The sequence below is a fragment of the Leptodactylus fuscus genome, chromosome 6 (assembly GCF_031893055.1).
Source record: "Leptodactylus fuscus isolate aLepFus1 chromosome 6, aLepFus1.hap2, whole genome shotgun sequence".
Classification (NCBI taxonomy): domain Eukaryota; kingdom Metazoa; phylum Chordata; class Amphibia; order Anura; family Leptodactylidae; genus Leptodactylus; species Leptodactylus fuscus.
Window position 1 is genome coordinate 94,009,978 of NC_134270.1, and position 15,893 is coordinate 94,025,870.

Sequence of the window (15,893 nt, forward strand, 5' to 3'; positions counted from 1 at the left end):
AACGTGAAAACCTGACTACACCCTGCTGTGGAACGACGAAAATTCTGACTATTTCACTGAAGAACTTCACAGCTTATCTTGTATCAATAAAGCAGATAAGATGTCGACCTCTATGGCCAAGAGGCTCTATACAGAACAGAGTGTCTATGATTCTTGATGACAACACTGCCACAATTATCAAAGCCATAAATACCATCTTTACATGTCTCTCCCCACCCCCACCCACATTATTAACCACCACAAACATGAGCGCCCATACTAGGCTGCTGTCATCGTTGGAGAGTGCCTGAGTATGTTGCACTTGTTAGCGCTTAAGCATCACCAGGTCTCTGAATGATCACCGACACCTTATCTTTTGAGTCTCAACTGTGCTACAGACAGAAGAAGGCATACATGGACATATAATACTTTAATACATATTCTCTATTCACAGGAAGAGGGTTCATAATCTGATTGGTGCGGTTCTGAAAAGAGTGGCAGGAGACACAGATGATGTCTATTCATTATCTGACTCTACCAGAGATAGCCAAATATAAAAAAACAAAACTTGAAAGTCTTTAGGAGATGATACCTTTTTTAATGGCTAACTCATAATGATGACAGAATATAACGTTTCGAAGCTCTCGGCTTCTTCTTCAGATATAACTAAAAACCATTTCTGAAGGCTGCATATTTATGTACAACAGGACACATAGGGATAGAATTTTAGGAGGGAGGGGGAAAGGGGGAAGAGGCTTATTGGTATGTGAATGTAAACAAATCCACAGTTCCCAGTTCTTATCAGTTCAGAGTGTCTTTATGGCTTTATGTGCCAGTCTCATACATGGTATGGGAGTTATTCTCCTGTATGGAGCTCACCACGGACAGTATCCTTCTGTCGTCCATCATCTGTACTGGGTGTAGGGGGCTCCCCAGGACAGAGCTGGCCCTTCTAATCAGCTTATTTAAAGGGGCTCTATCACTGGGAAAAGTCATTTTTATCTAAACACATTCTTGCATAGGCTTTAGAAATGCTATTTCACACCTACCTATAGTATGTAAATTGCCTCAGTGGTGTCTGAATAAGTCCGTTTTTATTCATATGCTAATGAGCTTCCAGCCAGCACAGGAAGTTCCCAGCAGCCTCCTCTCTCCTATTATCTTCTATGTGTGTGAAGCAAACAGGAAGCTGAGTCAGCAGCAGCAGCAGTCTCCCATAGAAAACAATAGGAGAGGTGTGCACGATCTATCCTGCACCAGTCTAATTAGCATATGGATAAAAACGGACTTATTCAGAGACCACTGAGGCAATCTACATACTATAGGTAGGTGTGAAATAGACTTTCTAAAGGCTATGCAAAGGTGTGATTAGTTAAAAATGACTTTTCCTAGTGATAGAGACCCTTTAAGGCTAGGTTAGGGAGCGTTCACACTACCGTCGGTGTCCGACAGCTAGTGTCCGCTGCTAATGTCCGTTCAAAATCTTGCGCGGACATTAGCATCGGACACTAGCTGTGTCCGTGACATTTTGTTTTGATTTAAATGGACATCGGGTGCGTTCTTTTACAGTCCGTGTCTGTCCTTAACTGTCCGTTCCCAAAGATGTCCGACTTTTCAAGCGGACAGAAAAAACCTACATGTCGGGTTTTGCTGTCCGCTTGAAAAGTCTTTCACCCTTACACCATATATACCCTATTAATCCTATTAATATTATAAAGGTGAATGTTTGTGAATTTGTGGGTTTGTGTGTTTGGATGTTCGGATGTTTGTTCCTCAATCACAGCCAAATGGCTGAATGGATTTGGGGGAAATTTCACACACACCTACATATTTCCCACGAAAGTGCAATAGGCTACTTTAAATGTGGGTCACTCACCCCAAATCGCCACCGTCACCCTCCAAACACCCCTCCGGGCTCGTCTGTAGAAACTGGCATTCTACCAGCGCTGCTCTGTCCACGCTCCTCCTATTGGTGCATGGCAGGCTGTGGGCAGGCTATAGAGCCAGAACTGCGGCACCATAGGTTGGGGGCTCAATGTGGGCGTGCCGATTCACCAGGGACACAGTGAGGAAGATGTTCCGGGGGGGGTGGGGTGCCCCAGGGGGGAGGTGTCCCCAGGTCCCCAGCTTCAGTTTCCCCCCTACATCGGCCCCTGTGTAGTAGCTCTCACCTTTGGCTCTCTCCTCCGCTCCACACACTCTCCTCCGCTCTTGTCTGTGTCCTGTATGAAGCACAGCGAGCTCCGGCGTCAGGTTGCTAAGATGCCGGGCCTGCTCTGCTACATAAACGCCACAGGGAGCAGCACAAGAAGTGTGTGCAGGCAGCCAGTAGACACAGGAGCAGAGGAGAGAGACAAAGGTGAGAGCTACTACATGGGGGCCGATGTAAGGGGTGGGGGCAGGGATGGGGGAACATGAGACTGGGGGGCAGAGATGGGGGGGGAAGACATTGGGGTCACATGAAATGAACTAGGGGCAGAGAAGGAGGGACATGAAGCTGGGGGCAGAGATGGGGGTGAAGAAACTGGGAGCAGAGATGGGGGGGACAAGATACTGGGGGCAGAGATTGGGGGGGACAAGATACTGGGGAAAGAGATTGGGGGGACAAGATACTGGGGGCAGAGATGGGGGGACAAGATACTGGGGGCAGAGCTGGGGGGGAACATGAATTTGAGGGAAGAGATGGGGGGACATGAATCTGGGGGCAGAGATGGGGGACATGAATCTGGGGGCAGAGATGGGGGACATGAAGCTGGGGGAAGAGATGGGGGGGAAGATACTGGGGGCAGAGATAGGGGGGACTACATACTGGGGGAAGAGATGGGGGACAACATACTGGGGGCCGAGATGGGGGGGACAATATAGAGGGGGACAAGATACTGAGGGCAGGCTCGCTCTGGACACAAGTAGAGGGGTGTTGGGGCCCACGGCCCGCGCTGCAGGTGGTTTGCGCAGGCATCAGGGGGCCGACGACGAAGTCACGGGTTATAGCTAATATATATAATATAGGTAAATGTTACAATATGTATGTGTATATATATATATATATATATATATATATATAAACAATCCGGTCTGTCAGCAACTTGTGTGGAAAATGTGCTTTTATTGGAAAAATCAGTACACCACATATCGGTCCACACTCGGACTTTTCTCAAGTGCTTCCCTCCGAAGCGCTACTGCGCAGGCTCACTCTCCATTTTACTTAATGGCAGTTCGCGAGTGAGCCTGCGCAGTAGCGCTCCGGAGGGAAGTGCTACTACGCAGGTGCGGGATTTGAAGACAAGAAGACGGAAGAAGACACGGAACCAGAGGGCGTTACTACAAGAAGACAGAAGTGGCAGGCGTGCCCGAAGATGACGTTGCATCGTGCATCCCCTCCCATGGTGCATATATGTTTTAATGCTTTTATTTAAAAATGGTACGGGGGTTTAATATAACATTTACGGTGCCTGAATAGCCTTTTTAAAGGCTTCATGCATATGTGGGGCTCTATTAGCATAATTTTGCTGACAGAGCCCCTTTAATAATTGTAATTAATAATTGTTCATGGGTGTCCACAATGGGGCATAAAACTGTGTGCAAGGCCACTATGGGGCATCACAATGTGTACAGGGGCCACTATGGGGCACAATAGTGTGTGCAGGAATGTGGGGGGATTTGGTCGGTCAGGTTCTTGATGTTGGTCGGGGGAGGGGGACTATGTCAAAATTTCACCACGGGGCCCCGCCATTCCTAGTTACGCCACTGATACAAGTAAATGTCACTATATTGGTGGTGTTTTGTTCTTCTGTGTAGTTAGTTGTCACTATAAGGGGACGGATCTTCTATACAGGTAGATATCAGAATAGGTGGGAACAGATATTATCTATACAAGAGTGTCGTACGTCACACATGGAGCACCCCTCCAGTAAATACACTGCTGTCACATTTGTTGTTGTTTCCATGGCAGCCGGCCTATGTGACGCCATCACGTAACGCAGCGCTCCTTTCCAGGTGTCCTGCTCGCTGTCTGGTGGGTGTGGTTTATGAACAGGGTAGTGGGCGGGGAGATGACGTAGACGGCCGTGAGGCGGGGCAGTGACGTAGGCGGCCCCGGTCTCCGTGTCACACGGGAATACCTTCCAGGCGCAAGGTGGACGACGAGGCGAGAGGAAATAGCGCTCAGAGCGGCAACATGAACCGGAGCCATCGGACTGCGGGCACCAGCAGCAGGTCCCTGGGCACCGTGGAGGTGAAGAGCAAGGTACATGCCTTAGGAGGAGGATATATGTTAGGGACACCTGCTGGAGAAAAGGAGGGGGCCTGATGGGGCACTGGCGGGGGGGAAAGAGATGCATAGAGGAGGGTAACATGGAGGGGGCACCTGCTGTGGAAGTGGAGTGGATACATAGGGACACCTGCTGGGGGGGACGGGGGACATGGTGGGGACACCTGCCAGATGAAGTGGGGGACAAGGTACCTTAAAGGGGCTTGAAGGCCCCCTGCCTGGTTATGTACAGTGGGAGCTTCTTGCTGAGGACTTACGGTGCGCACACCTGAAGTGTAGGAAAGAGACTATGACAGTCACCTGCTAGAAGCAGAAGGTTCCGGATTGTGGCCACCGCCTAGTATTACTTACCAGGGATGGGGGCACCTGCTATATAGTAAGAGAATGGCAGCACCTATGTTAGGAGGGCGAGCAGTGCCCAGTGGGACAGACAGGTAAGTGATATGGGGCTCTTATCAGGAGAGAAGCTTCTGGCATCTGCCTGGAGAGAGAGGGGTTCCCAGGGACATTATTTGAGTCTTGGGTACAGTTGTCTGGGTATGGGATGGGGCTGGAACTTCCTCTGACCAATGTATGCTGTTGGCTGTACAGTGTGCTCATGTTCTGTGTGTACTCCCAACTCTATAGGTTTATATAATATAGTATATCTTGTTATTATAAGTACTTATTATGTAATGTCAGGCTCTAGGTGTGTGGTTTGTGAGTGCTAAATATAGAATTAGTAGAAGCGGTGCTAGGAATGTGCAGGTAGAAAGTTGCCTTCTGCTTACGTAATAGGGGCGAGAACTGCCATAGACACAATGTCCGGATCGGTGCCGTGAGATACTGACGTCACTTCGCTCTTCCTACTGTACACAGCTGTAAGGTGCAGATCAGGTGATCTGTAAATATATCTCATACTGGAGCAGGTTTATATTGACCATTCCTTTCAGTGAGTGCCCTTTAAGGAGCCTCTTTACCTAAAGTTACGAAACCTCAAGTTAATTCTTGAGTGTGAAGTCATCCTCTTCTGTCATACTTCCTAGAACCAGAGATCAGTAACCTTTTGCATTCCTGCTGCGGTAGAACTACAGCGCCCAGATTGCCCAAGTTCTATGCGTCTGTGGGTAGCCTCAAGAAGAGCAGAGCAAGTCGGTATGCTGGGAGTTGTAGTTTCACAGCAGCTGGAGTGCTGAAGGTTAGCTACCTTCTAGACATAGCTGTATATGATGGGGAACCCACAATTGGGTTCTGAACAGCAATGCATCTACTTGTTCATTGGTACACAAGTGTATATAACTAGGCAGGTTTGCTTTTCAGTAGCTTTGGAAGGAAGACATCCCAAGTCAGTTGTATGAGACCAGTTTTGTTACTACCCATCATTTTAGAGTCAGATCTGTTTATTATTATTATTTATTTATATAGTACCATTAATTCCATGGTGCTTTACATTTGGGGGTTACATAAAATACACAGAATATACAGGTAGATATAATACTAACAATGACTGACTGGCACAGTGGGGTAGAGGGCCCTGCCCGCGAGGGCTTACAATCTATGAATCTGTTTGACTATGCTCCAAGGCATTTCCAAATGTTTCTTTGCATAACTAAGCAGATTTGCCATTGAGGAGTCTTGAAAATCTTGACTGTTCATATTCATGGAGCTTGTACTGGCATCCATATCATATTAGTTGTCATCAAGTACAGTGGGAGTCCTAAACGGCTACTCTACCTTCTTATGCCATGGTGTACGGGTGGAAATATATCCTTATATAGATAGGCAGGTTTAGTCTTCAGCAGGCTTGAAAAAGTTTTCAGATCACATCTGTGTTAACCAATGTGGCCCCACAGTTGTATCCAACTTTCCGTAAATGATTACTCTGCTTAATTTGCTCTGATAATGAGCATAAAATCACTATATGAATTTGCAGATATTCCTTCGAGGAGCCTGGGAAAGCTGGATAATTACATTTGTGGAAGCCATATTGTTTGTAACCCAGCTTTTCCAGGAACAATAGATATAGTAAAGAGCTTTCGAAGAGCAACTATTAGAGATGCCAAGATTTTGGCGAATTTTTTTATTTTTTGTACGTAAGGAAGATCCTTGTTAGCACTTGGTTTCTGTGGGATATGCCTTGTATAAAGTGGCCGCAGAGGCCTCTCTTAGGTAGCGTTCTGTGGTCGGGGTTATAATTAGTGTCTGGCGTCTTGCTAGGTCCTGACCTGGTGACGTCACCTCCTGCACAGGTCTTAATCCAGTAGAGCAAGGCCCTGGACTTAACTAGCCGTGAGCGTATTGAACTGTGCATAAGGTCAGTGGGCAGAGCATCAACCCTAGATCTACAGCAGAATGCTGGGTGAACTTCTCTTTGACTTTGCACTAGTTATATCTGTTCTGCATGTGCTCATTATTTATGTGCATAGTTTCTTTCTTTTTTTTTTTTGGGGGGGGGGGGCGGATCATGCTATGAAAGCTCTGACAGGGAATGAACAGTGACTGCCAATCAAGTGCATACCTCTCTTAGCGTCCACTGTTTGGGGTCCTGGTTCTTTTTGGCACGATTCCATGTTTGCTATAACATGCATGTGTAAATCTGCCTATGGTGCTTCCTCCTTACAGTCACAGCGATGTTAAGGGAGTTATCCAGCTTTTAAAAAGAAAAAAAAAATCTGAAACCAGCTGCAAATGCGATGAAATAAAGAAAAAAAAAAATCACTGCCTACCCTCTGTCCCTTTTTACATGCCCTACCACTGATATAATGGGTGACATCACTGAGCCATGGTGCCAGGGTGGCCTTTATTTGGCTGCAGGGGTCACATGCTGCCCATAGTAAGGACTGTCAGAGAGCAGTTTTCTATTTTCAGATAGGGCATGCACCAGCAGGGATCTCATTTTCAATTCATCCTTGTCTGTATATACTTTTTTGCTGGCAGACGTCTACCCTGTGCACCCACTGCTATTAGCCCCAATCCTTGCGATCTCCTCCACCATCAATTCCATATTCAGCTACCTTTGACTGTATGCAGGTCAGTAGCAGCAGCAGTATGGAGAATGACTCTGGGTGAAAGTCTCCCTTGTGATCATGTGACAGTTTTCCGCAAACTTCTTTATCTTGAGTATTTACACGTGTCTACTAACAATTTCTATTCGTTTGTAACCTTTGATATTTCGCGTTTATTGTTCAGCTTGCAGGTCGCAAATAACTGGTTTCCTGGAAAATGTCTACAATGCAATAGAAGTATTCTAATCTAGTATTAAGGGAGGGGGGGGGGGCAGTTTTATGACTATAAAAATCATTAAATTAAAAAGTTCTGCAATATGAATGTTCGTCCAGAGCTGGAATTCACCATAGAGCTTATAGTTTTCACAACTATGGTTATACTATGATGTATGGAAAAAGCCTGCAGCCCTGACATTTTATGTAACCATCCCTCAGAGGTAGTGGGTTATAAGATAAAAATAACTCTCAGAATGTGTGAGTGGAGATCTCACAAAGGAGAATAACAAACACCATCTATTAAAACTTTTTAGTTTAGGGTGATTGAAGACGGCATGAGCTTGTGAGTTAATTGCCCCTCCCCCACAACTATGCCCTGTCCGTGTAGTAGTGGCTGCAGTGACTGCAGTGTAACACCTGCAGTTTCCCATGCACCACATACCTCTGCACTATATCACTAGATTTTTCCGCTGGTGGACTGGGGACAGTTTTGACTTGTATAACAGGAATATGCTGCTGCTCCCATCCCATTTAGAGAATGACAGGATTCTGTCTGACTGCATGTACTGTGATTGTCTTCTGACCCCCCAGGCCATGGGAAGAGTGTACTTTAATTAAACAAGTCTCTGTGTAAAGATAAACAGATTATGCTTCATGCCATCGTGTCTCCTGTGACAGTATAAAGCATGCACAGTCACGAGTACATACAGGTATACATACTCACAAGTACATTTATAGGTATGCACAGCCATGTCAGCGGCTGCACAGTCTGTAAGAAACTGCTATTTTTACAGCTATTCATGGTTTCACACTATATTATTGGACACTAACTGACGTTAATGTGGCCATTTTTTTAATTGATCCATTTAATTCAGTTTGTGTCTAATTTTATAACTTTCTGAACATGCGTAGAAAAAAAGTACAATAATAACTGACCGTATAGCGGACGCCCGTCCATTACTGTCTGTTAGCCATAGACATTAATGTTAATAAATAAATAATGGACACTTGACGTCCATCATAAAACAGTTATGGTTTTTGTGAGATTTTTTTGTTTTAGGCTTATAACTAACTGGCATTTTTACTTTTCCAAGATTCTCTTTTTTTTTTTTTTTTTTGTTTCCAACCAAAGAGAATCTTGTTCGATACCTTTAAGACACCTGTAGTTTGCGGCACATTTCCATGTGATCTTATCATCCAGCAGTTAATAGAAAACTAAAGATTTCACCTTACACATCACCGGAACTTGAAACAAGGATTTTCTACATTACATTAACACATGTCCGCATGCTATTAAATAGCCTGTATATATTGATAAGAGCTGAAGGGGTTAATATGTGTTTGCAAGCCACATACCTGCAATACTGAGTGTTCACCTGATGATCATAACTAGGTATTTGCCTTAAGCCTCACTGTATGTGCATTTGGTGTTTATCTGCCTGACTCAGGAGCTCGGTATTGTCCTTCCTAGAACAGGCAGAATGTGTGCGCTGACCTCTTAGTCACACATAGGTGTGTCTGATCCAAGTGAAACAAGGTATCTGGACGTGCAGCTGACGACAAACCTGGGGGAGTCTCATGCAAAACAAAGGGTTTGTAACATTTCCAGAAAAACAGAAAGACTGAGTCAACAAGCTCGGTGGCCCAGACAATCTGATTGGAGCTGATCATAAACCACGTGGCCGTAGATTGTAAATCCTCTCTGCACCTCTGCCTAGAGTTCTCAATAAACTGTTCATCCCCTTTTCCTGTTACTCAGTACTACAGCTATCACTATCCAGTACCTCCTAGATCAGCCATACAATGAGCGAAGACAGTTACCGTAAATGTCCTTCATTTTCTAGAAAGCTGGGTGACACTAGCCAGTTACTTTTACAATGGGGATATTGATAGTCGACCACTACTTTGTTAGCAGACTTGGGTGGGTGTAGGTCAAATGGGGCTGATAGCTCTCATTTTCTTGGTTTTAGGGAGAAATGCTTTTGCTGTGCTTGTCTTCAGTTTCTCTAGACCCATGAGAATAGGGCCGCACTATAGGTAGGGTCATTTGAGTGATATCAAAGGAATATTAGTGTGCTGATGCACTCACCTATTAGATGCTTGCTAATGTCCCAATCGATGTAGATGAGGATGATGCCCAGTACTGAGGGTAATACTATGTTGTTCTTCTGTCAAGTACTCCAATCCCAGGAAAGATGGGTGAATGCCAGGGTGTTCCAGAATGTTAACCTGAAGCCATATATTTATATTACAGAACAGGTACCATTCTGATAGGGTCAGCATTCAGCCATCTTTTCTGGGATCAGAGCAGCTTGGCGCCGCACATAGTACTGAGTGAGTCTGACTTGAGGTCAGCTGATTATCGCCCTCCTCCTCCCGTATCGTATTAAACCCATGACAATTCATATGGCTTTCTGCTGTAGGTGCTTGGCAGCCCACCATTGGCTTAGCCCTACAGTGTTATTGAATGGTATGCACTGAAGTCGCGACATGTTTACTGTCATTTTTATTACATTTACTGTTTGTTTTAAAAAATATTTTTTTCCATCTTCACAGTTTGGTGCAGAATTCCGACGATTTGCATTGGAAAGGTCTAAGCCAGGGAAATTTGAAGAGTTTTATGGATTACTTCAACATGTGCATAAAATTCCCAATGTGGATGTGTTGGTGGGATATGCAGATATCCATGGAGACCTGCTGCCCATTAACAACGATGACAATTACCATAAAGCAATAACCACAGCCAATCCCTTACTCCGGATATTTCTACAGAGAAAAGGTAACGTCTTATTTATACCTCAGCCATTGCATTATCTGTTTACTGAACCATAACCAGAAAGGGTCCCCTCCTCCACCTGCTTCTGTCTAAATCCACCCGGACACTGGTTGTGAAATAGGGAACACACATCTGCATCAGGTAGTTGTACAGAGCTTTGTGTAAAGGCAACACTTCCTAGAATGCAAATCACTAGAGCGATCAGGGAATATCGAGAGATTTCAGCTGTAAGGTTGCAGAATTGTGTCTGTAGCTCTGGGGTACAATATATGGTATTCTAATGTGACTGTAAATAGTAAATGTGTGAGAATGAGAATTCTAAAGACATGTAATATTAACTTTCTTTTGTAGCTATTGAAATTGCATTAATGGCAGTGCTTTTATTTTGTCTACATTGATCAGATTCCCTCTTGTAACTGCACATATCCAGGTAAAGGGAAGTGATAGCACAATATAAGGAAACTATTATTAGTTAATACTGCTTTCATCTCAGAAGTTTGCATTTATATTCTGTGTGAATACATTGGTAACACTCAGAACTGTAAGGGTTTGTTCACACTTGTGCTCAGTGTCCGGTTTGTCCTCTCCGCAGGAAAACAGTTTTGTTTTGTTTTTTTTAGTCGGACATGCAGGACTTTGTATCCAGCTTAAAAAACACAGTTTCCCTGCGGACACCAGCGGTAATTTTTACAAACCCATTCAAGCGAATGGGTTTTAAAGCTGCCCGCCAGGTTTCCTTCCCCTTTCCAGTTTTGCCAGGGCTGAAGACTGAAACCCGGCGGAATGCACACACCGAACACCGATTCACATTTAAAGACTACTGTTAAATATCCATTAACGAATAATAACTGATGTTATCGCGTCTGTTTTTTTTTTTAAACTGATCCGTTTAGTGGTCAGGTAAAAAAAAAAAACGGACACATTATCCTCGGTTACGCTAGGTTCACACCTGCGTTCAGCCTTCCGTTCTGTGCTTTCCGTTTTCTGCATGCCAGAAGACGCAAAGCACAGACCGGGTCCGGCCGTGAGCGGCGGTGAGCGTTTTATGCTCTCTGCCGCGAAACCGGATTTTTTAATGCGGACACAGAGTACTGCATGTCCAACTCTGTATCCGGATTAAAAAACCCGGTTTCGCGGCGGAGAGCGCAAAACGCTCACCGCCGGACAGCTTTCTCACCCATTCAGATGAATGGGTGAGAGACTCCTGCAGGTTTCCGTCTCCTGCTCTGTTTTATGCAGGAAACGGAAACCTGCATTACGGAGAGGACAACGCAGATGTGAACGAGCCCTTAGTGTCTGTTTTTATACTGTCAGGTTTTTTTTTCTGCTTTCTGAGGATGCACAGAAAAAACACCCATCTGTGTGTTCTGCATGTCAGATTTTTTTTGTCTGCAAAAAAAAAAATCAATGGAAATTTTAACGGATTTGTGACAGTTCTGCTATTGTCCATTGCTAAAATCTTATAACGGACGATAGCAATCGACACTAATGAGGGTCACCAGCGATAATGTGAATGACACTTTAGCCTAGTTGCAGACTGTGTACACTCACCGGCCACTTTATTAGGTACACCTGTCCAACTGCTCGTTAACACTTAATTTCTAATCAGCCAATCACATGGCGGCAACTCAGTGCATTTAGGCATGTAGACATGGTCAAGACAATCTCCTGCAGTTCAAACCGAGCATCAGTATGGGGAAGAAAGGTGATTTGAGTGCCTTTGAACGTGGCATGGTTGTTGGTGCCAGAAGGGCTGGTCTGAGTATTTCAGAAACTGCTGATCTACTGGGATTTTCACGCACCACCATCTCTAGGGTTTACAGAGAATGGTCCGAAAAAGAAAAAACATCCAGTGAGCGGCAGTTCTGTGGGCGGAAATGCGTTGTTGATGCCAGAGGTCAGAGGAGAATGGCCAGACTGGTTCGAGCTGATAGAAAGGCAACAGTGACTCAAATAGCCACCCGTTACAACCAAGGTAGCCAGAAGAGCATCTCTGAACGCACAGTACGTCGAACTTTGAGGCAGATGGGCTACAGCAGCAGAAGACCACACCGGATGCCACTCCTTTCAGCTAAGAACAGGAAACTGAGGCTACAATTTGCACAAGCTCATCAAAATTGGACAATTGAAGATTGGAAAAACGTTGCCTGGTCTGATGAGTCTCGATTTCTGCTGCGACATTCGGATGGTAGGGTCAGAATTTGGCGTCAACAACATGAAAGCATGGATCCATCCTGCCTTGTATCAACGGTTCAGGCTGGTGGTGGTGGTGTCATGGTGTGGGGAATATTTTCTTGGCACTCTTTGGGCCCCTTGGTACCAATTGAGCATCGTTGCAACGCCAAAGCCTACCTGAGTATTGTTGCTGACCATGTCCATCCCTTTATGACCACAATGTACCCAACATCTGATGGCTACTTTCAGCAGGATAATGCGCCATGTCATAAAGCTGGAATCATCTCAGACTGGTTTCTTGAACATGACAATGAGTTCACTGTACTCCAATGGCCTCCACAGTCACCAGATCTCAATCCAATAGAGCATCTTTGGGATGTGGTGGAACGGGAGATTCGCATCATGGATGTGCAGCCGACAAATCTGCGGCAACTGTGTGATGCCATCATGTCAATATGGACCAAAATCTCTGAGGAATGCTTCCAGCACCTTGTTGAATCTATGCCACGAAGAATTGAGGCAGTTCTGAAGGCAAAAGGGGGTCCAACCCATTACTAGCATGGTGTACCTAATAAAGTGGCCGGTGAGTGTATATTTTGCGGTCAACAAAAAAGTATTCGGAGTTCAGTTTTTGCGGTCCGTGTGTTTTCAGCATCAGTGCCGTATGTCTGCAAAACAGACAGTATTACTTGAGTGTGTCATCTGTTTTTGCGGCTGCACAAATATGGGTGACACACTGAAACAAAAACAAACAAAAAAACAATTCTGTTGGTAGCTAGGTAATGGTTCTGCAAATATGGATGACACTCTGAGTACATCCATGTGCCGCATATGGGTTTTAGTCTCCCATAGGCTTCTATGAGTCTTTGCCGCAAACACTGAACAGAATAGCACCTGCTCTATATTTTGCGGCGCAGACTCCCGGCCCACACACTGATTTGTAGAAATCATTGTCATGTGCGTGTGTCCTCCATAGAAATGTATGAGTCAGAGTGCTGTCCGGGAAAAACATGGATAGGACACTGAAAAATCACATGGTCGTCTTCAAGGTTTTCAGTTATGTTGCTGTTTGCAAAGCAGTAATCTGGCGCTGTGGTATTTTGTGCACTGGACCCTACTGAAACTGTTTTCACTTCTCCACAGAAAATATTTTAGTAACTTTTTTTTTTTTTCATTTAATTTTGTTCCTTTGGTAGAAAAAAACACCTCCCACATGTGTGTCCTGCCGAGCTCAGCATTTCCTTGTGCTTTTGTGATGTGCAGACATTAGTTACTTTGTATTTTTTCTAATGTTCTCCTTGTGTCGGGGTTTTTCTGGTACATTAATTTTTCTTTGTGTTTACTTATGGCTCAGGTCAGCAGCCTCAGATTTAAAGGAAAAATTTTTTGGGTTAATATTTTTTTCAGCAATGAGAATACACAGGACTCCACTTACATGCAGTCGATCAGTCAGTCAGCTTATTTAGCTATCAAGGCTGCCTTGTCATTCAGGTTTTAGAAGAGTCTGGGGGGCAGCCCCTCTTGGAAATTAAAATGGCAGCCTTATTGTACCTAACTGTCCCATAAGCTAAGAAACTGAACCACTTCATTCCTGTCTCTGGGAGCCAATGTTGTTGCATCACAACCATGAATAGTAGATATGCTGTGATACAATGAGCGATACATATACAGATACCACTGAGTCACGTGACTTGCTGTCATTTGCTCGGTTTCTGTCTCTTGTTCCTGGGAACCACTGCCGTATAATGGGCTGATTATATTAAAGTATTGCATTTGGCTGTTTCTTTACACGACAGGTTCCAGATCCAATATGGTTTATGCCTGGGGGTAATTTCTCAAGATTGGTGCTGCCAGGATGAGACATCTTCAGTTTTTTTTTGTGTAGATTACGGGCCCCATGTAGAGGCTCACAATATACACTTTTTTTCCCTATCAGTATGTCTTTGGAGTATGGGAGGAAATCCTCGCAAACACGAGGAGAGCATACAAACTTCTCGCTGATGTTGTCCTTGGCAGGATTTGAACCCAAGACTCCAGCGTTGCAGTGCTAAGCTTATTAAAGAGTTCGGTTAAGGATAGAAAAATGTTTTGTTTTTTTTGTGGTGGTGGGGGGATTGTGTATGAAATGTGAAATCATTGACATACTTTATTGTTCAAAGCTGATGCTTCTTCAGTGCCCATCTCCTGGTCACAACAACCCTTTGTGTCAGTGTGTGACCAGTGACAAGTGTGAAGTTGATGGACTGTCTGCCTCATTTTCAGTAGCTAAGTAAATCCTCTTTTGATTCTGCATCAGCTGTTCAATGACTGAGGTATCGCTGCAGACTTGTATATTAGCAAGTTCAATGATTTTGCAATAGATTCACAATAAAATCCCTCTTTTCTACTGCATGACAGCATTCAACTTTGACTGTGAGAACGGTTGTATACCTATGTCATGATCCTGTGGGTACAAGGGGCTGGGAAGTATTGCAGCATCTAGTGTTGCTTGGTGACTCTTTTCTGTGTATGTAGATGATACATGGATGCCATAACACAGCCTTTGTGATCACCTGGTCACTGACTGCGACAGAGTCCCTAAGTAGAATGTGTAGTGTGATGGTATATAGACAGATTCCTGGAGTATTTTTAGACTCCTACAGGCAGGGCCACTGTCCAGTAATCTGTAATGTAGGTTAAAGAATAGAGATGAGCAAACAGTAAAATGTTCGAGGTTCGATATTTGTTTCGGGTAGCTCCTCAATATTCGACTACTCGAATTGAATATCGAACCCTATTATAGTCTATGGGGGAAAAATGCTCGTTTCAGGGGTAGGCAACATTCGATCAAATTATACTTACCAAGTCCACGAATGAGGGTCGGGCTGGATCCTCCGTGCAGCTTCTCTGCGCCATCTTCCGGCTCTGAATTCACTCTGCCAGGCATCGGACCTGGGCAGAGCCGACTGCACATGCCTGCACTACAAGCAGGCATGCGTAGTCGGCTCTGCCCAGGCCCGATCCCTGGCAGAGTGAATTCAAAACCTGGAAGACGCCGCGGGGAAGCTACACGGAGAAGACTTCTAAATGTAGGAGAAGAACCAGCATTGATTGGCCGACTGTATAGAATTCGGCCAATTAATGCTGGTTCTGCATCAAACTTTTCCATTCAAATAGCGAGTGGTACTCGATCGAGTACGAGTATTTCGAATACCGTAGTATTCGATCGAATACCTACTCGATCGAGTACTACTCGCTCATCTCTATTAAAGAACTAAAAGTTCTGCAAGTGTCTAAAAGACTTTGATGTTCGTTTCCTTTTTTGTGAATGAAAAAGTTCTTGTTTGTTCTTGCAGTAGCTAAAATTTTGTCTTGAATTGGTCCTGCTCACAGCTGATGTGGAGCGGAACAGAAATACAGTAGTACAGTGTAATATGGTGGTTCTCGACCAGTGGTATGCGTACCCCCCTCCGGTTACATCCTGCAGTGAGAATCCCCCATGGTGGCAAGTTGT

The 15,893-nt window shown here is 44.7% G+C and overlaps 1 protein-coding gene across 1 annotated transcript in view; it reads left to right on the forward strand.

The window, feature by feature from the left end:
- Nucleotides 1-4,070: 4,070 nt before the first annotated feature.
- Nucleotides 4,071-15,893, forward strand: part of PARD6B (par-6 family cell polarity regulator beta) — a 31,394-nt gene continuing 19,571 nt past the window's right edge. The window contains exons 1-2 of the mRNA XM_075276825.1: nucleotides 4,071-4,225; nucleotides 10,006-10,228. Of these exons, the coding sequence (XP_075132926.1) occupies nucleotides 4,157-4,225; nucleotides 10,006-10,228 (292 nt within the window). The 5' untranslated portion in view covers nucleotides 4,071-4,156. The remainder of the gene's footprint in view (nucleotides 4,226-10,005; nucleotides 10,229-15,893) is intronic.